General features: G+C 33.0%; 1 protein-coding gene across 4 annotated transcripts in view; it reads left to right on the top strand.

Annotated features, from left to right (window-relative positions):
• Positions 1–17,986, top strand: part of SMARCAD1 (SWI/SNF-related, matrix-associated actin-dependent regulator of chromatin, subfamily a, containing DEAD/H box 1) — a 67,805-nt gene extending 49,819 nt beyond the window's left edge. For all 4 annotated transcript variants that reach the window (XM_061191712.1, XM_061191713.1, XM_061191711.1 and 1 more), the window contains 14 exons: positions 4,828–4,918; positions 7,431–7,530; positions 8,282–8,341; positions 8,451–8,526; positions 9,271–9,406; positions 9,948–10,085; positions 11,260–11,355; positions 11,452–11,569; positions 11,769–11,890; positions 12,936–13,124; positions 13,691–13,809; positions 14,712–14,894; positions 16,026–16,135; positions 17,646–17,986. In XM_061191712.1, the coding sequence (XP_061047695.1) occupies positions 4,828–4,918; positions 7,431–7,530; positions 8,282–8,341; positions 8,451–8,526; positions 9,271–9,406; positions 9,948–10,085; positions 11,260–11,355; positions 11,452–11,569; positions 11,769–11,890; positions 12,936–13,124; positions 13,691–13,809; positions 14,712–14,894; positions 16,026–16,135; positions 17,646–17,707 (1,600 nt within the window). In that variant the 3' untranslated portion in view covers positions 17,708–17,986. The remainder of the gene's footprint in view (positions 1–4,827; positions 4,919–7,430; positions 7,531–8,281; positions 8,342–8,450; positions 8,527–9,270; positions 9,407–9,947; positions 10,086–11,259; positions 11,356–11,451; positions 11,570–11,768; positions 11,891–12,935; positions 13,125–13,690; positions 13,810–14,711; positions 14,895–16,025; positions 16,136–17,645) is intronic.
• The last annotated feature ends 5,174 nt before the right edge of the window (positions 17,987–23,160 follow it).

Here is a 23,160-nt window from a genome sequence, read left to right as displayed (position 1 = left end):
CACCCCTCCTTTGCATGATGTTGGGATATGGCGGGCGGGGGGTTGTTTTGAACTTCTTTTAAAAGTTTATTTTCAAGTTGTCTGGGAACTCAGAACTGTTCAGAATGCTTCCTTTTTTAAAAAAAGTATAAAATTGTTTACTGTGATATACATACAGAGGCAAGAACATGGAAACAGTCAAAGTTTCTAAGATCCGAGACTAGTTAGAATGATTTATGGTATATCCATACTCTGCAGTGTTAATGTAATTTTTAAAATGAATTATTTCTGTTCAAAATATTTCTGATAGGTATTTAATAAGATTAGCACTAGGGTCTCATTAAAATTATTTACCTTAGTTGGTGATTTTATATACTTCTTCTGATATTTTTCTCAGTTAATGATCAAAGCACATTTGCTGATCATTGGTTAATTAAAAGTCAAGATATGAAAAAAAAATCAAGATACGGTTACTGGCCTTTAATAGTAAGCTACAATCTTTTCTGTGCCCTTCTAGGGTGCTATGGGATGGTGTAGGGAAACGTGATGCAGTTCCCACAAAGAAGCTCTTTTCTCTGTTGCATAGAAAGAACTATGACCATGTCAGCAAATTCATCTCCTAAAAGTGTAGTTGGAGCTGCTCCTTCTTGTTCTACAGCATTGGATATGGGGAGTTCTTCACTCTACAAGGCTTACCCAGTTGAGTCTACTTTATCATAATTTGGAGTTTAAAAAATCAAGTGCTTTATTGCATCACTTAAAAAATTTCTCTCTTAAACCCACATCCACAAAGTCCTATTACTTGTAAATAGTATGATCAGGTAATAAAGCTATCCTTTTCATTAGACTGAGGATTTTTTAAATGAAATATTAAACAGGTGAGAAAAATAGTTTTGGGGGTTTTTTAGGTGCTTCTTGGATCTAGTCCCAAAGTACAACTTCTGAAAACCTGTATAGATAGTCTCTTTGGAGTTTATTTAAATGCACTTTTAGGGGGTGAAATTTGTTGTCTTGGTTTTTGTTTTTAGCCAATGTAAGTTGCACAAGCAACTTGCAGATTTTTACTTGGTATACTGGCCAAGCATGATGGCTGCTTAGTATAGAAACACTTAAAGTACTTTGCCACAGAGGAAAATACTAAACTATCCTAATGAATAAGCTGTTGTGCTTTTGCTTAACAGAACAAATTCTTTATAGTAAAGTTTATTTTGAAGCAAAATTATATTAACTATTTTCCTATTAGAAATTTTTAAGAATTATAACAGAAGAAAAATAACCTTTTAGAGATAAAAGAAATACACACATGCTGTAACTCCCTGTTAAAAATAAAGTCTTTGCAAGGGAAAAAATTCTCATATGTATCTCAAAACCATTACATTCATAATGTTTATTTTAAAATGTCAAAACTAAAATTACCTTAAGTTAAAATATAATACAGTGAGGAAAAAGTAAAAAAAAAAAAAAAAAACCTCAGTATTTCTCCTATTTTATTCCTATCATAGATGTAGCCATCTCTCAAGCTTCAGCGGCTTATCTAAAATTTATCAGCTTTAAACTGTTTTAACTGAAAAGGTTTATCACATGTTCAGTATAAAATAATGTTTAATTATGTGTGTCCTGTCTTTTTCGGGGCTAAATCTACTAACGTTCTTCTGATCTTGTTCCTCCTCAGCTGGACAGGATGATTCCATATCCTGTTTCTAAACAGTTGCTGTGAAACCATTTGACAGTGATGTGAATGCAAATCAATAGTGCAGATGTGTTGACTAACTCAGAGTACTATGATATAAATATTTTAGTAGTTTGCATACTACTATTAGTACAAACTGTTATTGTGGTAGTATTTTCAGCACTCATGACATACTTAAGGGACATAAATTTTTGGTCAACTAGCATCCCTAATCTGTTTCATATGAACTACTTCAAGAAGTTTCTCTAGCCCTCTATTTCTGCATTTTAAACTTAAATTTAGCACATTGTATATACTCCAGTTTTCTACTTCAGGCCTTTCTCACCTTTCAGAATAATTTTCATACTAGTTTTCTCTGACAGGAAATTTAAACCCAATTTAATTTTCACTCTGAAAAGAAATTATAGTAACTCTCTGGAAGGATTTTTGTTTTTCCCCCGACAAAACAAGTAACTTTAAAATAACATGCTACCTCATTTTCTTTCATGACCTCAGAAAATCTTAAAATCACTTTTTTCCTTATTGGGAGGTAAGAAAACCTTCAGTTTAACGATATTTGTAGTCCCCTTTTGAAAAGAGATCACTTACCTAGTTCAAAAGGCCCGGGCTATAGTTCTTACCGTTTGGATAACCCTGAGCAGATTACATTCTTATTTGTAAACTAGTGGGTGGGGTTCATATGCAATCACAAAAATTTTTACGAAACTCTTGAATGTCAAAAGTAATGGAAGGTATGATTGTAGAGCAGCTAAATATTAGCGCCTGCTAGAGAAAGAATATAAGCTGCCCTGTTTTAAAACTTGTCTTAACAAGTGAATTGGAAAGCTGTTTGCCAGAACTACATTTTCAATGATCCTCTTGCTTTCTGAAGAAAGGATATGTTATGGGCAGTACTATTGTGACACTAAGCAACAGAAAGTTCCTTGTAATTTAGGTAAATCTAGCCGAGGAGCAAGTACACACATACACACACTTATATTTTTAAAACAAACACTTCAATGTAACAGAGGTATTTAATGTCCTGATCACAACAGCTACCATAGCTGCTTTGTGAATGTGGATGAAACAATTATATTTGAATGAAAAATTCAATGCTTCTCAAAATTTCCTCGTCACTTTTTAAAATTTTATGTACAGTGAAGAATATTTTAATAGTTAGACTCGTTCTCAACATGTGTTGGTGATACATATATTCAGTAATTTTTGTTTGTTAAGAATATTTCTTGGCTATTTGTGATAAATTTACATTGGGGTAGCATGTTGGCCCTTGGGATGCATTTATAAGTGATGTAATATGCCTGCCTTACCAAGTTTCATCATTTTCACGGAATGTGAACCTTAATGTGTGGGGGACGACTAAGACAGTAGGCAGGACTCAGGAAAACAATGAAAATTCTATTTAAAAATAGGAAGTTTCGACTGTAGAGTAGGTGGGCCAGAGAGAGAAAACTTTCATGTTTGCTGTTTAGTGATTAAGGGCTGGATCAGAACTGGATTGGGTACCAGCTCTGCCAGTGCAGACATGCATTTGGGTAGCTGGGACCTTGGGCAATTTACTTAACTGCTCTGAATCCCAGAGAGAGCTTCTCATCTCTAAATGGAGATGATGACAATAATAGTATCTACTTTATAATGGAGATTAAATAAAGTAATAATGCATGTAAAGTATAGTGTCTAGAATTCCAATACTAGCATTTACTCTGCCAGTATAGTAGAATTTATTTGGATCTGAAAATTAAAATGTCTATGATAATATTCTATTTATTATTACTTTCATAGTGGCATAGAAATTATATTGGCCAAGAAGTCAAAGACATTTTAAAAAATGAACTGTAAAGACTTCAGCAATACTGCTGATTTTTCCTACCTATACTTTTACTTTTTTCAAATGAGAACCGTTTTATAGATTGCGTACCCCACAGTTGAAGCATAGATTCTGATGTAAGATGGATATCTTTCTACCTCACCTCTTTGATCCCTGTTCTAATTAAAGTGTCTTGATTTCAGAATTTGACCCCTTAACCATTTATCAGAGCCATTTATCAGAACCATTTATCAGACCCCTTCTCTATGTGCAGATAGGATCTGTGTAACAGGAAATTAAGGGGATAGGATAAAAGCTGTAGAGTGAGAAGCATGGCCTTGTCCTAAGTTTTTATGTTAATGTGGGGTTTATGCTTCCCTAGTGAGTATAAGAGTAAGCTTTTGCGTGAGATAGACTTTCCTGAGTTAAAATCTTAGCCATAAGAATTTGTTGCTATGCAACCTCAGGCAAATTACTGAGCCTCGGGTTTTTTCATCTGTTAAAAAATAACTACCTTAATAGAATATTAAAAGATTGAATGAGGTGATGCTAGAAAATGATATTTTTGTATATCTGTATATAATAGATGTTCAGTAAATAACTGCTATTAGTTTTTAACCACTTGAACTTTTAGAAAAAACTAACCATTTCGTCCATTAGACCCCTTCCATGTTGCCATCCAAGCAAGTTACTCCCACGGATTAGTCTGTTTATATGTTCACAAATTAAATAAGATTTTTGACACATGCCTGCTGCTTTCTACTCACTGGTATTTATTGATGCCTAGCAAATTTACATTTATATGTAGTTCAAACATAAATACACACATACATACATCCTCCAGAATTACACATACCAGTGATATTAGAGGTGATTGGCATTCAGTCAGAAAGTTTTATTAAATCAGCCTGGCAAAGTAGCAAATTATGCATATGTTTTTGTTCTAATGCTTTAAGTTCCTTACTGTGCTAATATTCAAATCAGTACAATACATTTTTCTAGAGTATAAATATTATATTAGTAATATGTTATCATAGTTAATATTCTGATCACTTATGGAATTAATTTGGTGGCATTACATTATGACTGAATATGAAAATTTTTTTGTAATTCTTATTGCCAGAAACAACAAATACAGAATAAAATTTGAGAGGTTTTTAAAAATGTATTATGTTTTGGGTTCATTTTCTTAAGTAAGTGTAAATAGCTTTTAACAGTAAGTTAAAAGGTAAGACTAGACCTAGATACTTCAGTTTTTTTGTGCATTGCAAACCTAAACCTCTTCTCAGAAAACTAGTAGAGAAAACTAATAGAGGTATAAATCTATAATATCTGGTAACTCTCTCTTTACCAGTTTGTCACTCAAGCCCTATCAGAAGGTTGGTTTGAATTGGCTGGCATTGGTACATAAACATGGACTTAATGGCATTTTGGCAGATGAAATGGTAAGTAGTACTCTATTTCTAGGATTTATCATTAATAGGCATCCTTGCTGTCATTCAAAAGATGAAAATTTCCCTTGACCCTGTTAGTTTACTGCTCTTACCAAAGTATCATAATCCCTCTCACTCCTCTCAGTTTTCTGTTGCTTATCTTAGTTCTAACCTCCTTACTTCTCCCTCAAAAATGAAAATAGGTCTTTTGTCTTTCTCATCAAATTAATAAATATATGTGTTTTTAAAATTAGATGTTACATAAAAATACACAGGAAAAAAAACAAAATCACACATAATCCTGCCATCTTAAAGTAAGTACTATTTTGGTATATATCTTTTTCCAGAATATTTTCTTCTGAAGGTGTGTGTTTGTGCATGCATACATACATACACATATACATATATGTTATATTAAAAGAGATTTTACTACGTGTGCTTTTCTATAGCTCCCTTTAAAATTTATCATAGATACCTGTCCTTGTTAGTAAATGAATCTACACGTTTATCATCACCATCATTTCAGTCATTTTACTTTTATTAGATGTTTCTGAGTTTCTGTTCTTTTCCAAATCACATTTTACTTGAAGGTAAGCTTAGGAAGTTCATTACAGCCAACAGTCCAAGCATTGTCATGTAGAAACTTGACCTTTAATCTAACCTTTACCTTCCTTCCTCCAGCTATGCTTTTTAAAAAGTGTTGATTAAAAATGAGCCATGTTCAATGGAGAAAATGTTTATTGAATATATGTATTACATTGTGTATTAGATTTCCAAAATAAAAATTAACAAAGATAATAATCCTTGTTCTCTAGCTAGCTTCTAGTAAAATAATCTTTAGTTTTTCAAGACAGTTTGCACACATACCTCATACTGTCGTTAAAACAGAGATGCTATTTATCTAATAGAAAAGTGAATAATATATGCAGAATTTCAAAATAGTTAGAAATTACATATAGAATATAGAGTAGTACAGTTTTGGAAACTGGACTTGGAAATCAAATCTGGGTTCTGGGTACCAAATTTGCCTTTCGTGGGCTGTGTAATCCTTACCGAATGACCTAATCTCTCAGAGCCAGTATTAATAAAACATAGGTAATTCCTGTATCATAAGATTATATTTGGTATCAAATGAGGTATATTATGTGAAACTGTTTTTGTAACCTGTAAAGTACAATATTTATGATAAGGTAGTGTCTGCTAGGGCTTCCCTAACAAAATACTAAAGACAGTGTGGCTTAAACAACAGAAATTTATTTCTCACAGTTCTGGAGGCTGGAAGTCTAAAATCAAGGTGTTGGCAGGTTTGGTTTCTCTTGAGGGTACTCTCTTTGGTTTGCAGATGGACACCTTGCTGTGTCTTCACATGGCTTTTTCTCTAGATACATCCATCTTTTATGATAGAAGTTGGGTCCCTACCCTTGTGACCCTATTTAACTTTACTTACCTTTTTAGAGGCTCTATCTCCAAATGAACCCCAACATTGGGAGTTAGGGCTTCAACATGTTTGGGGTTGGAAGCAATTCACTTCCTAACAGTTGGCAATGTTTAGCTCTCCTAAGGAGCTACACTTCCTCAGGAGCCTTTTTTTTATTTTAATGCAATACTTTATTGATGTATAATTTACTTGAAATAAAATGCACAAATGTTCAGCTTAGTGACTTTTTACATATATGTACACCCATGTGACTGTCTGAGATAAACATTTCCATCATCCCAGAAAGTTCCCTTATGCTCCTTTTCAGTCATTACCACCACTACTATTCTGACACCTATCACTATAGAATAATTTTTTTCTGATTTTGAACTTTATATAAATAGATCCATACAGTATATACTGTTTGTTTCTGGTTCATTTGGAGCATAATAAAGTTACTAAGATTCATCCTCTTCTTACATGTATCAGTAGTTTGGTTTTTGGTTTTTGGTTTTTTTTATTGGCTTGTGGTAGTTCATAGTATAAATATGCTACAATTTGTTTATCTGTTCTCCTGTTGATGGCAATTTAGATTATTTCCAGTGTGTGGCTATTATAGTAAAACTGCATCGATATTCTTACCCAGGTCTTTTTGTGGACATATGCTCTCATATCTCTTGAATATATTTTTAGGAGTAGAATTGCTGGGTAATAGGATAGGTGTGTGTTCAGCTCCAGTTAGTGACTGGAACGTCATTCTCCATCCATCCAGTATGTATTAAATAGTTGCTTTATATTAACAATTACCAAAATTATATCCTTTGTATGCAAGCAGAGGTCTTCCATATTAATGTGCAGTTACATATTAACTAGCAGTTAAAATACATTCCTACTCTTAACTAAGTTGTAGTATCACTTGGAGATTATGATCTGTTTTCTGTGTTATTGAGAACTAAGAATATAGTAGAAATTCTCCTAGAGTTGCATGGGGAATCATAAATAAATAAAACCAGAAATATTCTTTTCCCTTTCATTTTCCCAATATTTATTTGGGTTTTTTGTTTGTTTTTAAATTTAGTATATTGTCTTTTAAACTTTTCATTTTAGGGCCTGGGAAAAACTATTCAAGCGATTGCCTTCCTAGCGTACCTCTATCAGGAGGGTAATAATGGTCCTCATTTGATTGTTGTTCCAGCATCAACTATAGGTTTGTAATACTGTGGACAACTTTACTTGACTCAGTAGTATTTTATACAAGGGGAAGAAAAACCGTGTGTGTGCGTGTGTGTGTGTGTGTGTGTGTGTGAGATTTCTTAGTTTGTGAAAGTGAATATTCATTTCTTTGGTTTCCTTACACTTTTCACCCCTTTGCATATGTGTGTTTGATTATACTGGAAGTCTTTTTAAAGAAAATAACTCCAATATAAGTCAGTTATTCAGCTTATTATATAGATTATCTATAAATTATTATAGATCATGTACCATTTGAAAAGATCATTTGTTTTCATAATACTTTTAAGTTGTTTTAATGAGTAATTTAAGAGAAACACTTTTGAATTTATAATTAAACAGTTATTAAGAAAGAATGTATGCAGTTCATCCCCACTCAAATTACTCTTTCATTCTTTCTCAATTGATTGAATGTAGACTAGAGTAAAAGAATGTATGTATGAATGTACCAAAAAAAAAAAAAAAATCCTCTTTAAATTGGAAATTAATAATCACCTCTAAATATAATGGTTGGCCCTCTTCTCTTCATTTTGATGCCACCTCAAAATCTCAAAGTCATTTTAATCATCAAGAGTAAAATTGTGAAGAGTCTGTGATTTTTAAAAATTATCTTCTATTATTTTATAAAAAATAATTTCTGGGTAGAACTTCTCAGACTTTAGTGTTCATTTCAGTGCACACGTCTACCTGTTGTAGCAGGTGCAACTAATATCTCTTTTGTTTCATAGATAACTGGCTAAGGGAAGTTAATTTATGGTGCCCCACTTTAAAGGTGCTCTGTTACTATGGTAAGAATATGTCGTTATGCTTTTAACTTTGGAGACTTCTTTAAAATCTTAGCATACAGTAAAGTACAATAAATACAATCAGTGTGTGTGTGTCATTTTTAAATTCTAGGTTCTCAAGAAGAACGTAAACAGATTAGATACAACATTCATAGTAAATACGAAGAATACAATGTAATCGTGACCACGTAAGTATTGAGAAAAAATTTTTTTGGAAAAATAATTTTGTACATCATCTAAATTTTTTTTAAATGTTTAAAAAATATTAGTAGTAAAATAAAGGAGAGTTTATGCTAAGAACTATGAAACAAAAGCAATAGAATGAGTTATGTTGAAGATTCAGGCATTTTTCGGTTTGGTGTATAATACCATGATAGCAGTCTTGTTAATTCTATAGGAGGTCATGATTAAAAGAATTCATCCAAAATTCATCTTTTCTTAATAAAATGGACTCCATTTTCATATATAGTCTTGCTAGCTGCTGTTAACTGTTATTTCTTGGTTTCACTCTACTAGTTTAATAAAATGGTGTTATGTTCTTAACAGAAATGTCTTAGCTTCATGTTCTTTTTTCTACTGCTTCTTAAAATATAACGGTTCATAAAGCAAAGTGTGTAATAATTGCAGGTTACATACAAATTGTACCCAAATTGGCCTCTTCCTAGATGTGTAGAAGTTGTCTAATTACATTATAACATATAAATTGTCTTTTAACTGCATATTGCAGCTTTTGTAACTTGGTTACATGTACATCAATAATTTTGGATATAAGTACATCAATATTTATTTGAGTACCGACTGTGTCTAGTGTTATCTTTTAGCTACTGGCTATTAGAAATATATAAATAAGAAGAATTTGTCAAATCATTAAATCTCACGAGTCCATGCTCTTAAAGGTATGATCTTAGAGATTGTTTTTTCTTTGGCAACAGGTATAATTGTGCAATCAGCAGTTCTGATGATCGTAGTCTGTTTCGTCGGCTGAAGTTGAATTACGCAATTTTTGATGAGGGCCATATGCTGAAGAATATGGGCTCCATCCGCTACCAGCACCTTATGACAATTAATGTAAGAGAGTGTTCTGTGAATTTGTCCAATTATGATAAAATTTCAGATTATGTATTTTAATATATATAGTATTTTATATCAGGGACCAACAGTCTTTTTCTGTAAAGGACCAGGTAAGTAAATATTTCATGCTTTGTGGGCCATTCAACTTCTGTCACTTGTTCTTTGCTTTTTCTTTTTTTTTTAAACAACGCTTTTAAAATGTAAAAACCATTCTTAGCTCATGAGCTTCAATTTGCCAACCTTTTGTTCTATAGGACAAACTTTATGAATATCAGATATAATCTGTCTTCTTCCATTGCCTCATCAAAAAGTAATGTGGGAACACAAGTTACCTACTTAATAAAATGAGACTTAGTTTTACACATTCTACCTTAAAGTACAATATATGATAATTTTTCTAAATTACTTATCTTTTATGACAGAATGTTGTATTACTAATAATGGTTTTAATTTTTTTCTCCCTCACTGAGGGGAAAAACAAGGATGTGGATCTTTAAAAAAATAATAATAATAATCTAAAATTTACCTTTGTTCATAGGCAAATAACCGTTTGCTGCTCACAGGCACACCTGTGCAGAATAACTTGTTAGAACTCATGTCGCTGTTGAATTTTGTCATGCCGCACATGTTCAGTAGTAGCACCAGTGAAATACGAAGAATGTTTTCTTCTAAGACAGTAAGCATAAATTCATAGTTTTTCTCAACTGTCTTACTTTGCATTTTACCCGGACCATTTTTCTATTTTGTCTCTTTTTCTTGTTTTCATGTAGCATACGTGCTATGAAATAAGTTTAAGTAGTTGATATCCCTATGTTCGGATGAGTTGGGAAGTCAGCCAGAATCCAATAGGAAATAAATGGGTGGCTTCTATAATCATTGTCTAAAAGTTTTGGTTTTTAATATCCTAATTTCCTGAAGAATGACAATTTTAAATTGGTGGGTAGCTCAGATATATATGTGAGCTACCATCTTCTTTATTAAAATTAGGTAAATTAGCATTTTTTAATAGGTAAACTATAAAACTGGGCAAAAGTAGAATATCCAGAAAATTCCTATACTGGGAAATACGTTTTGAATTAAAACTCCATAAATTAAAAAGTAGCAATTTCTAAAAGTCACAATAAAGAAATCCTATTTCAAAGAAAATCTGCTTAATTTTTTCCCTATTGCTTAGAAAAAGTAAGAGTGTAGTTTTCTAGAACTCTCATTTTCCAGTACAGCAATGGTAATATCGATTCTTGACACTCCCAAATCACATGTATTTTGCGAGGATTTTCTGTGATAATCTTCTACTGCAAACTGACTGCCTTTCTAGCTTTCACTAATGTATTCCATCCCACTTGATGGCCTAGCAGATCATAGGATATGGAGGATTTCTTAGAATAAAATTCCTCTTCTCCAAAATTAACAGGTTTTGACTAGGAACCGTCCCATTTCTGTAGACCTGCACTAGCTTTCTTTTGGGACCATTTTCCACAAATAAATACAAGTTTTCTACTTATCTCTCTCTTCCCCTCCACCCAAACTACCTTAAACACACACATATTTTTTCAAGAGAGTTATCTATGTAATCAGTGATGACTTACCAGTTAATTACTTCTGAACACCATCCTAGTGCAGTTCAATTTCATTACCTCTGCAGAGTACACGATTACATGTCACAAAACCCCAAAATACATGTGGAGCTTTAAGAAATATATTGCAGCCCAGAATTCAAGTCCATTTAGAATGAATTGGGTTTCTATGGGAAATAACTCAGATTGTAGTGAGGGAGATTTTCATGTTGTATAATACTGTCATTGTGATCATTTAAATGAATAATTTAAAGGTCATGTTCTTATTTTACTTAGAAATCAGCAGATGAGCAAAGTATATACGAAAAGGAGAGAATAGCACATGCAAAACAAATTATAAAACCATTTATTCTCAGAAGAGTAAAAGAAGAGGTAACTCTTATCTGCATATTTTTATTATGATTGGTTTTTTAAAATCTGTTTTCTTCTTTATTTGAATGATCTGCTTCAACTGTTTTCCTTTCACAGGTTCTCAAGCAGCTACCCCCCAAGAAAGATCGAATTGAGTTGTGTGCAATGTCAGAGAAGCAGGGGCAACTCTATTTGGGTCTTTTCAACAGATTGAAAAAATCTATCAATAACATGGGTATAACCTGATTTTCACAATTTTATATGAAAAATAATTCTACTAGGGCTGCATTTTGTTTAGTGCTCTGATAGTGGGATTTGCTCATCTTTTAAAAATTAGTTGGAATTTGAAGAAATAGTTTTAAAACCTTTTGTTTGCATTGAGATGTATTTCAACAAACAGCTATCAGCTTGTTGTTGTTTTTAATGTGTCACAGAAAAAAACACAGAAATGTGCAATGTCATGATGCAATTGAGAAAAATGGCCAATCATCCTTTATTACATCGCCAGTATTACACAGCTGAAAAACTCAAGGAAATGTCTCAGCTTATGCTAAAGGTAAGGATTTTGTATTATGCTAACACTAAGCTTTATTAACACTAATAAACATGAGGTTTATTGTTAGTCTAAAAATCAGACCGTTGAACCTAGTAAGCATATTAATTAACCACGTATTTAAGAAAAACATTTTTAACACAGAGTTCAAAATAATTTAGGGGACATAAGAGCCAAGAAGGACTGACAGTCTACATCAAGAGTCAGCCAACTATGGCCTTAGGGCCAAATATGACAATAGCTATTTCTACAAATAAAGTTTTGTTCTAACACAGCCACACTCTTTTGTTTCTTTGTTTTCTGTGACTGCTTTCTCAGTACGAGGGCAGAGTGGAGTAGTTGCAAAACAGATTATTTCGCCTACAGAGCCTAAAATATTTACAGAAAAAGTTTGCCAACTCCTGGTCTGGACTTCAATAATGCACTTCTTTTATTTATTTTTCACCAAAAAGATTCATCAGATTGTATGTCCTGGATAATGAGTCATTTTTGTCGGTTTATTTTCTTCATTTTATTTCTTCTTTATTGTATTTTGTCTACAGTTTTAGCTGTTACTCTCTATTTTTGCCTCATTCTCCCTTAATCTACCCCTATTTCTCCCTGCAGATCATTGTGTTTAAAGCAACCGTTTGCCTTTTTAAAATTTTTTATATTAAACTTATGGAAAATTTCAGACATGTAAAAGTAGAGAGAATTGTATAATGAAATCTTCTACGCATATGAAACCTTCACCCATTTTCTACAGTTATCATCTGGAATGACACTACTCTCTCTGGTTTCACCTAGAATCCTCTCCAGGATCATTTTGGACCAAATTCTAGACATTTCATCTGTAAATTTATCAGTGTGTTATCTCTAAAACAATAAGAACTTCCCCCCTTTATTGTACCTAAAAAAATGAATATTAATTTCCTTTGGTAAATCTGTTGCACTAAAGTATTTTATGATTTAGATATTTTATCAGATGTGAACAATTTTATTAGGTTGTTCTAATCATATTATAAATTATCTTCATTTTGAAGTATATGTTGTTTTGTTTTGTTTTGAGGAACCTACACATTGTGAGGCTAACCCTGACCTGATCTTTGAAGATATGGAAGTTATGACAGACTTTGAATTACATGTACTTTGTAAACAGTATCGACACATTAATAACTTCCAGTTAGACATGGACTTGATTTTAGATTCTGGAAAATTTCGAGTTTTAGGCTGCATCTTGTCTGAATTGAAACAGAAGGTACTAAAGAAGAATACTGCTCCTTATATGTTTCCCCAGTTAGTTCAACTTCTTTGAAACAGTTCTGGCATGATTTGACTTTCTTGAAGCTTTAGCCTGTGTTCTACATTCTTCTAGAAACTGGTGTTTGAGCATTTTTTGGATGTATTTGGGCATATATTTTCCTGATTACTCTTCTTCCATCTAACAGAAGTTAGTAGAATATATCTATATTAATTTTTTTAAAATAATTTTAATTGTCATTATTTCATAGGTGACAATCTATATAATTGCTTCAAAATTAATATTTTGAAGATATTGATACTATGTAAAATAAATTAATACTACAATTTATATGTGAAATAGATTTGTAAGATCACAATCTAAGTAGTACTTTTAGTAGCTATTCCCATTAGTTAGTCTTAAAAATCAATTTTAGGTCAAAGTTTAGAAGATAATTTACTTATATATAATCTAAAATAAGAACCTTAGCTATGATTACTTTATTATTATTAAAGAAGCAGTTTTTCATTAGATACTTATAATTTTACTTTTTCTGTGTCTAATTAATATGTGTATTTCCACAGGGTGATAGAGTTGTATTATTCAGCCAGTTCACCATGATGCTGGATATTTTAGAGGTTCTCTTAAAACATCATCAGCATAGGTACCTCAGATTAGATGGAAAGACTCAGATTTCTGAAAGGTTGGTATACTTTCGTTTCAGAAAATCTCTCCACCTTACCCTCAAATAAGAGTAAATGTTAGAATTTTAAATGTCTAGGGCATTTGATGGAATTGTATTGCTTTGAGTCTTACGTTTGGTTACTTTTAAATCATTCATTAACTTAAGATGAAGAAAATTTAATTTTTGGTCTGAATCGTATACAAATATATTTTGAAACAACTACTAGAATTATATATATGTCAGTGTTTTCTCTTTAAAAATCATTCTAAGTCTAAAACACTTTATCTTTAAACCAAGGTTATCTTAAAATCTTGGGCTTTTCATATTTTAAGGGTAATTGAGTAAGTTTGGGTTTGGTTTTTTGTTTGTTTTCTTTTTTAATTCCCGAAGTTTAAAAAGATTGTCTTAGAAGGAATGCTTTTTCTAGTGTGTTTAAACTGCATTGTATCTTTGGTTTATTTTTTTTATCGGCCAGAGTAAATTTTTTTTTTTCCTGCTTTAGAGTAAGAAAAGAAGTCTTGCTAAAAGAGAATACATCAATATAGTTTGATTTTGAGATTCTTAGTTCATCGGGTATATTGTCTGAGTCACAGCTGACAGACTCGGAGAAGGTTAAAGATTGAAAAGCCGTGTGCAGAATTTAGAAAAGCCAGAAGTCATTAAACAAAGGACAAAACAGTCCCTTAGCAATTAATCAAATCTGAATAGTTAAAAGTAAGAGTTAGTAGGGAGATAAATGGTATAGAAAAGAAGTTGGTGAATTGGGTAGGTCTTTTCAATAAAACAGCTGCAGGAAAAATAACTAGAATGCCAAGAGCATGTATTTACATCTTCAACTTTATTTTCCATGTGAAGTGATTGTTTTCAGTTTTAATTATATACCTTTTTGTGAGATTTAACCTAATATATTTGTCTTATAGGATTCATCTAATTGACGAGTTTAATACCGATATGGATATCTTTGTGTTTCTGCTGTCAACAAAAGCTGGTGGCCTAGGAATAAACCTGACTTCAGCAAATGTTGTTATACTTCACGATATTGACTGTAATCCTTACAATGACAAACAAGCAGAAGATAGATGCCATAGAGTAGGCCAGACTAAGTAAGTGTTTGCAGTTGAAATTTATTTTTAATCAAATGCCAGTTTAATTTGTATAGAATATTAGGATATGATCTGTCAGATGTCCTGCCTTAGTTTTTATATTTTCAGCAAAGCATGGCTCCCGCTGTATTTTATACCAACCAGTGTTGAATATGAACTCCACCGTGTAATCTGTTCATATTCTAGTAATTAAAACAGGGAATTCCCTGGCAGTCCAGTGGTTAGGACTAGATGCTTTCACTGTCGAAGGTGCAGGTTCAGCCCTGGTCAGGCAACTAGGATCCCACAAGCCATGTGGCGTGGCCAAAAAAATAAAAAATAAATAAAAGAAAACCACCTCCCACCCCCAGTCCAAGTAGTTATGCAGCAAATGAAAACTAAGTATTACCAATGGTCCAGCCCCTTTGAAAAAGATTAGTAATTGATAATTACTAGTTAGTAACTTGCTTGTTAGACCATGTAAGAGCCAGATAGGACTGGGTAATGTGCATACGATTGCTACCTTGTTACCTCATAGGAAATAGATTATGTGAGCTGTGGATATTTTAGGTGAAGGTTAAATTAGACATTGGTCACAGGACATAAAGAGGTGAAAATACCTATAATTCAGCTCTGTTCTCACATGTAAACAGCAGACAATCAGTGTTTTCTTTGTGGAGTATTTTACTGTATTTCCAAAAGACATTGATAAGTTCATTTATGAACCAAATATTTATCAGTACTTAAAGGTGGAACTAAAACCTCCCATGTAATCTTTATACTTTACTACACTTCCTTACTTTTTGAACTAAATTATTTCTTGGAACCTGATAAGCAAAGCATGTTCTTTTTAAAAATAGAATACCCTACCTCAACCCAGAACTGTTTGTTGTAATACAGTTTTACCAGTAATTTTAAAGTACAGATATCTTTTTCTCATCTCTTGAATCAATAGGAAAGGATGTTTAAAAGTGACGTGCTCAGAAAATGTCAATCTCAAGTAGTTTGAATAAAAGAATTTAAATTTATGGATGTATTTGTTAAACAATTTTCAAATTATTCTAATTGCATTCTAAGGTGAGTTATGTCGTTTATATATATTAAGTAATTATATATTAAGTAACCAATGGACGTATCTTGTATTTTCCTTAGAGAAGTACTAGTTATAAAATTAATAGGCCAAGGGACAATCGAAGAATCCATGCTAAAAATTAATCAACAGAAATTGAAACTAGAACAAGATATGACCACAGTAGATGAAGGTAAGTTATTTGTCAGCATAAACTTTATTTATATGAAAAGGCATCAACTTAGCAGTAGCAAGGGGATAATAAAGATGGTTTGAGTCCTTAACTTGGCGTGCAGTTTGGGGATAGCATGGGAGAAGATAAGCATACTTACTTCAAAAGTACTACAATAACTAAGATCATTTTGCCAGAACTGATACAAACACTTTGATTTTGAAAAATTCTGTCTCTGACATCAAAATATCCCAGAAATAAATTAAAATTAGGTCTATAATTTTATCTACAATTTTATGATTTACTTACTAAGTAATATTTATGAATCCAAAGATTTAAAGTACATGGCATAATATTAAGTTATTTAGAACTCTCATATTTGTATTAATTTCATTTTGACTAGCCAAATACTCATTTCACTAGAGTACAATAAAATGAATTTATTCAAAAATTGAATAATTTCAGATTAAAGAGCAGTTGGGTACTAGAAACAATTGTCAAATAAGAGAATCCTCTCCATTTCCTCCATCTTTTTGAATAGAATAATTTTTAAAGTTTTAAAAGTTTAAATTATATATCTATATATATATATATATATATATATATATATAAAAGAGAATACATTCACATAGTTCAAAATTCCTAAGATATTAAAGGGCAAACAAAAGCCTCTTTCTCACCCTATCACCCAGCTTCCCCAGAAAGATGACACATTAGGGTTTGTTTTTTTTTAAGTGTACGACTAGTTGTTTCTGCATCTTGCTTTTTTTATTTGATGTTAAGTTTGGATTTCATGGGCTATTTCATATCTATGGACGAGCTTGGAGGCAAGCATGTCAGTGAATTCCCTGAGAGTTTATGCAGTAGTTTGTGTTCCTAATCATGTTTTTTTACTGAAAGGAGAAGAGTAGATAAAAGTAGTCTCTTAAGTTTAGACTGTAACTGGGGTCTCTGTGGTGACAGAGAGAGAGAGAGAGAGACACCTGGATAAGTGTCTAGATACTGGGGTCTTGTTTAATTGAAAAAAAAAAATTTTTTAAGACAATGTATCTTTGGACTGAAAATAAGTGTAGATGAAATGATTTCTGTTTGGTTGGATTTGGGAGTTTTGTCTTTATTTTCACTATTCAGATTGTTACATAAAAAAAAATTTATTTTTTTGTATATTTTCTTTTATTCTCTTTTACATCTTGCGTTGAATTTTTTGGTAAATGTTTTTATTTAGTGAACCTGAGGAGTAAATACTATGTGCTGTATGAATAGGATATGATCCAAACTATATCTGCATATCTCTGTCAAATCAAAAACAGAAGCTGTAGACTGCTGTGCTGGCAATGTGAACACAAGCACAGAGGAAGTCGCCCTAACATACATAGGAATTCGGGAATATTTTTAACAGGGAGTGACACTGAATCAGGCTGGGCCTTGAAAGATTATTAAGAATTCACCAAAAGTAGGGAAAATTGGAGAGAAGAAATAAGTTGCATAAAATATTTTTATCAAAATTTTAACACCAGTTTCTGACCTGCAGGTGACGAAGGGAGTATGCCAGCAGATATAGCCACACTACTAAAAACATCAATGGGCCTGTGAAATAAGAATTGTTAATTCCTAACTGATGATGAAATATCAACTTGGTGCACTCAAGGACATTTACATTATGATGACCATGGGGTTTATGAACATTTATAACTTTTTATAATTTCCATATTACATTTCTCATAGTATGGACAACTTTTTTGCCACTAACTGAATTCTCCAGATGCTCACATGTGAAATTTCAAAAAAAAGCCACAGATACGTAGTCTTGAAGATGTTAAATAATCATTTTACAAAACAGTTTTCTGAATGGGGATTAGTTGGTGATTGTTTGTAACAAATACGCTAATGCTTTAGAAATGTCAGTATTTTTGTAATTATTTCTACCTCCAAATATATATATATATTGTCTTTCACTGGATAATATGTGTAGATTTTTACATGTGCCTTATTTGACAATGCTTATGTCTTGTTTTTGCTCGTCTCATTTGAAGTTCTTTTTTATTATGTTAAGGAATGCAGCTGTATAGATTATATAGCTTTCATTTTATTGCTATTTGAAACAGATGTTCACCACTGTCAACAAGAACTCAACCTGAATTTAAAGGTGGCATTCCATATACTAACACCCCCAGGTCCTCCCAAGTACTGCTGTTAAAACAGATTTGTTTGGCTAGGCACTAAGTTGTTTTCCAGTGAATAGTAACTAAAGAAGCCCTTATTCTTGCTCCATGGATTAATTCCTTCTGTTCATTTCCCAACTGCACTAACTGTGCTTATTACTCTGCCTATTCTTGTGCATGTTTTCATTGATTTCCCTCTCCTGGCTTTTGCTTCTCTTGAAACTGTTGCCCAGTCATTTCTGCTCCAGTTCTCTTTATTCTCTGAATAGTAGTTTATTCCTGCCACATCTCCGCACATCAGCAAAATATTTGGTGACATTTTTCTAGCCTGGCAGAACAGATAAACAGGCTATTTCACTTCAAAGCAGACTGAATGTGACTTCATTTCAAGGCAGCATTAGGTACTGCATGGAAATAGGTCATTAACTTTAAATTCTTATCAAAATATAACTTAGCAGTTTGCAGAATTTCCAGTATGGGACCTCCTAAAGAGAGAGCCATTGTTCAATTCCAAATCAGTGTGGGTGACAAAGTGAAATTTAGAAGAGGTAAAGTTGTCTACTTGATATTTAACTCTTTATTAAATCTTTCTTTAAATTTTTGCCTGTCAGTCTATATTGCTGTTTTATTATACATCAGTTTCTTTGTATAACTCGTGAGTTTCATGTGTTTTGTTTTATTATGTAAATATTATTATAAATAAACTTATTTATAAATCAAAGATTTGTTAATTATTGGAGATTATACTCTCAAGACCTCCTGACTTCCTAAGTTTTTAAGGTAATATGATCCTCGACTTAGAAGGCTAATGAAGCTCTTACATTGATTCTTCAGATACTATAGACTGAAAGCTGATGAGTCAGTAGACTTAGCCAATCTTGCAAGTGTATTGAATGTACTCAACACGTTTTAGTGTAATGGGCTGAAGGGACCTGCAAATAGTATTGATACCTCCTTCTGCATCACAGTACCCAAATTGCTTAGTGAAATGTTGAGAATATCCTAAAAATCGCATAATGGATTTCTCATCACTTTCCTGTACTAACGTGTCTTCAACGATAGGCTGTTTCTTTTGTTGCTGTTGTTAAGTCCATATTTTTATTTTAATGAAATGTAGTTGGGTTCTCCCTGTAATGCCATATTACGTTTTTGGCGTAATAAAAATATTTGTGATCATAAGTTGTATTTTCACACCCTTAGTAGTTTCTAAACTTTCATCCCTTTACCCTTAAAAATGCATAATATGGAAGGACTTCCCTGGTGGTGTAGTGGTTAAGAATCCACCTGCCAATGCAGGGGACACGGGTTCGAGCCCTGGTCCAGGAAGATCGCACATGCCACGGAGCAACTAAGCACGTGAGTCACAACTACTGAGCCTGCGTGCCACAACTACTGAAGCCCACGCACTCTAGGGCCCACGTGCTGCAACTACTGAAGCCCAGGTGCCTAGAGCCCGTGCTCCACAACAGGAGAAGCCACCGCAATGAGAAGCCCACGCACCACAACGAAGAGTAGCCCCCGCTCAGCACAACTAGAGAAAGCCCACGCACAGCAACAAAGACCCAAAAAAAAAAAAAAAAACCCATAATATTGAGCACGAAAGAGATGATACTGTGTGCTTAATATCGTCTCTTTCTCAGTAAACTGGTACTTATTACTTTGGGTGTATTCTCATTAGTCCCTTTATTGGACTGATGTCAGTAAATATCATAATCCATTGTCAGTAAAGAGCCTATGAAGCCACAGTTGTTGGAGTAATATCTTGGCCAACTGAAGCAACTTACGTTTTTATTGATACAGGTCACACACAGATAGAAGACGTATGTGTTTTCATAACTGTATTTCTCACCCCATAGACTTGTAACTTGATACCAATAGATAATCTATGTTGAAACATTAATATTGCTCCTAGTTGGTGTTATTGTATAGTGGTTAGACAGGAGTATCAGGAGATTTGGTTTCCATTTGTGTGACCTTAAGCAAGACACTTAAATGGTCCATAAAATTAAGGAATTGATTGTTTTAACTTCCCAAAAGGTATGGTTATTTTTCTGATTATAATATGCAGTTCCGTTTCTGCTCTGATTAATTCATGTTCTCTCACACTTGTTTACTTGCTCAGTGAGGAGATGTTTAATTTAGATACAGGATGGGGTAATGGAATATGTTGTTGTCCTTTCAGTGAAAAAAAGTTGACCTAAAGGTTATGATGATGCTATGATTGAAATATTTCCTTATAAAACCTGCTGTGGTTGCATTTTCTGTTGGAATTATGATAATTATATGTAAACAAGTGGGGCTGATTATCTTAGAGTTTTCATAATTTAGATAAACATTGTATCTATCAGTTTTACTAAATTCTGTTTTCATTAAAGCTTGTCAGAATGTAATTATGTGGAGGAAAATGAACATGCATAAGAGGGAAGAAAAGTTTCCACCTTCATTAGAGTATTATTTGAATTTCTTCTGTGAAAGGTAATTTTTTTTCTTTAGACTGCCTTGATGACATGAGTCAGCACTTTGCAAATGAGAGTCGTTTATAACCTATTGTCATTTCTTAACAGCCACTAACAACGGTAAGAAATTGTAATCCAAAGAAGCAAGGTACTTGGGAAATACACTTTGTTTTTCTGTGTAATCCTTAATATACGTGTACGTGTATTTAACTTCCTTTTCCCAAGTTTCATAGAGCATCGTTGGGCGGAAAGAAGCACCTTCAACAAGGTCACACTTAGATGGACTTGACTTTTCTTTCTTCCTCCCTACAACCTCTCCCCACTTCTTGCTTCTCAACTACATTCTCCTTCCTCTGCCCTGCAGTTCACGGATAAGGCCATCTATTTTGTTAATGTGTTTCCTGATACAACATGACATACTGAGATTAGACTCTTCAATATGAATGATATTAACAGGTAAATTGAACTAAAATGTGATGTTCCGCTATAGTTATTGGAATATATAGTTATTTGGAAGATTTCTGTATAAATGGCTTGTTTATACGGGCAGTTCTTGCACAGTAGTGTGGGACTGCAGAAATGATTCAAGTTGAAAGTGTGTAATCACTGGGGAAAATGATTTTTCCATGACCTTTAAAAATTTTGTCAGCACATTATAAATGTGTAAGTGAACAAAGTAGTAAAACTAATATTCAGTACACTGTAAAATATTAGAAACATTGAAGAAGTTTTATTTTTGTAAAAAATTTATCAGAGTAGTTTGAACAGTACCTTCCTATAAAACTTGCAAGCGAACATTTTTTTTTTTGTCTCTTGGTAAATAGTCATAATCCTAAATTTGGATCAGCTTCCAACATTTTATTGCTCTTTCAATGTCATGAAATATCCCTGTTCTTTTTTCTTTTTAAATAGAATTTATTTTTTCGAGGGGTTTAGGTTCATAGCAAATTCAGCAGGAAGTACAGAGAGGTCCCACATACCCCTGCTCCCACACAGACACACCTTCCCCCACTATCGGCATCCTGCACCAGAATGGGACATTCGTTACGATCAGTGAAAATGCGTTGACACGTTATAATCACCCAAAGTCCGTAGATTACAGTAGGCTCCACTCTTGGTGTTGTACATTCTATGGGTTTGACAAATAAATCCATTATAGTATCATACAGAATAGTCTTACTGCCCTAAAAATCCATTTAAGTTTCCTCCATATCTTTTCATGGCTTGATAGATCATTTCTTTTTAGCACTGAATAATGGTCTCTTGTTTGCATGTACCCCAATTTACATATCCACTAACCTACTAAAGGATATTTTGGTTGCTTCTAAGTTCTGGCAGTTGTTGATAAGGCTGCCACAAACATTCATGTGCTGGTTTTCATGTGGACCTGTTTTCAACTCCTTTGGGCAAATACCAAAGAGTGTGATTACTGGATCATACAGTAAGAGCATTTTAGTTTTGTAAGAAACTGCCAAACTCTCTTCCAAGGTGTATGTGCTGTTTCGCATCCTTATCAGCATTGAAGAAAAGTTCCTGGGGCCCCACGTTTTGGTGGTGTCAGTATTTTGAATTTTTGCCATTCTAATAGGTAGGTAATGGTATCTCCTTGTTCCTATTTGCAATTCCCTAGTGACATATGATGTTGAACATCTTTTCATATGCTTATTTGCCATCTGTATATCTTTGGTGAGGTGTCTGTCCAGGTCTTTTATCCATTTTGTAATCAGGTTTATTTTATTGTTGACTTTTAAGAGTTCTTTGTGTATTTTGGATAAAGTCCTTTTGCAAATGTTTTCTTCCTGTCTGTGGCTTGTCTTCTCTTTTTTTTTTTTTTTGTATTGAAGTATAGTTGATGTACAATATCATATACGTTACAGGTGTACAGTATAGTGAGTCACAATTTTTTATTCATTTTTACTGGAGTATAGTTGCTTTACATTGTCTTCTCATTCTTTTGATCTCAGTTCTTTTAACGTGAAGGGTTTTTTGCCAGTCTCACCTCCTCTGGGATATCTTCGTCTTCTTTGTCACAACCAGTTTCCTCATTTATGTCAATAAGTTTGCCTTCACCAAGTTCTTCTGGCTGCATATCTAGAGCCTCTTGAACTGCAACAGTGTCAACATTCTCACAGCCATCTCTTTCCATTCATGTTCAATTTGAATTTCACTCCACCATTTTCACTTTTCATTTCTTTATTGCCCTTTAATCTTTGTTGGTGAGTTCCCTTTTTCAATTATCCATTTTTGTAAAATGTCAAGTGGGTTTATCACTGAGAAACAACACTTTTTGCTGTCTGTGCGTGCATGACAGATGTGCAGTGACCAATCACTAACAGATTTTGAAAGAAGCGGCATTGCTCATATATCTATCTGTTATTTACATAGTGATTTGTGGACTGAAGAGCTAGCAGCAAAGTTTATACTTTAT

Source organism: Eubalaena glacialis, chromosome 5 (assembly GCF_028564815.1).
Source record: "Eubalaena glacialis isolate mEubGla1 chromosome 5, mEubGla1.1.hap2.+ XY, whole genome shotgun sequence".
NCBI lineage: Eukaryota > Metazoa > Chordata > Mammalia > Artiodactyla > Balaenidae > Eubalaena > Eubalaena glacialis.
This window is presented reverse-complemented; position numbering and strand designations above follow the sequence as displayed.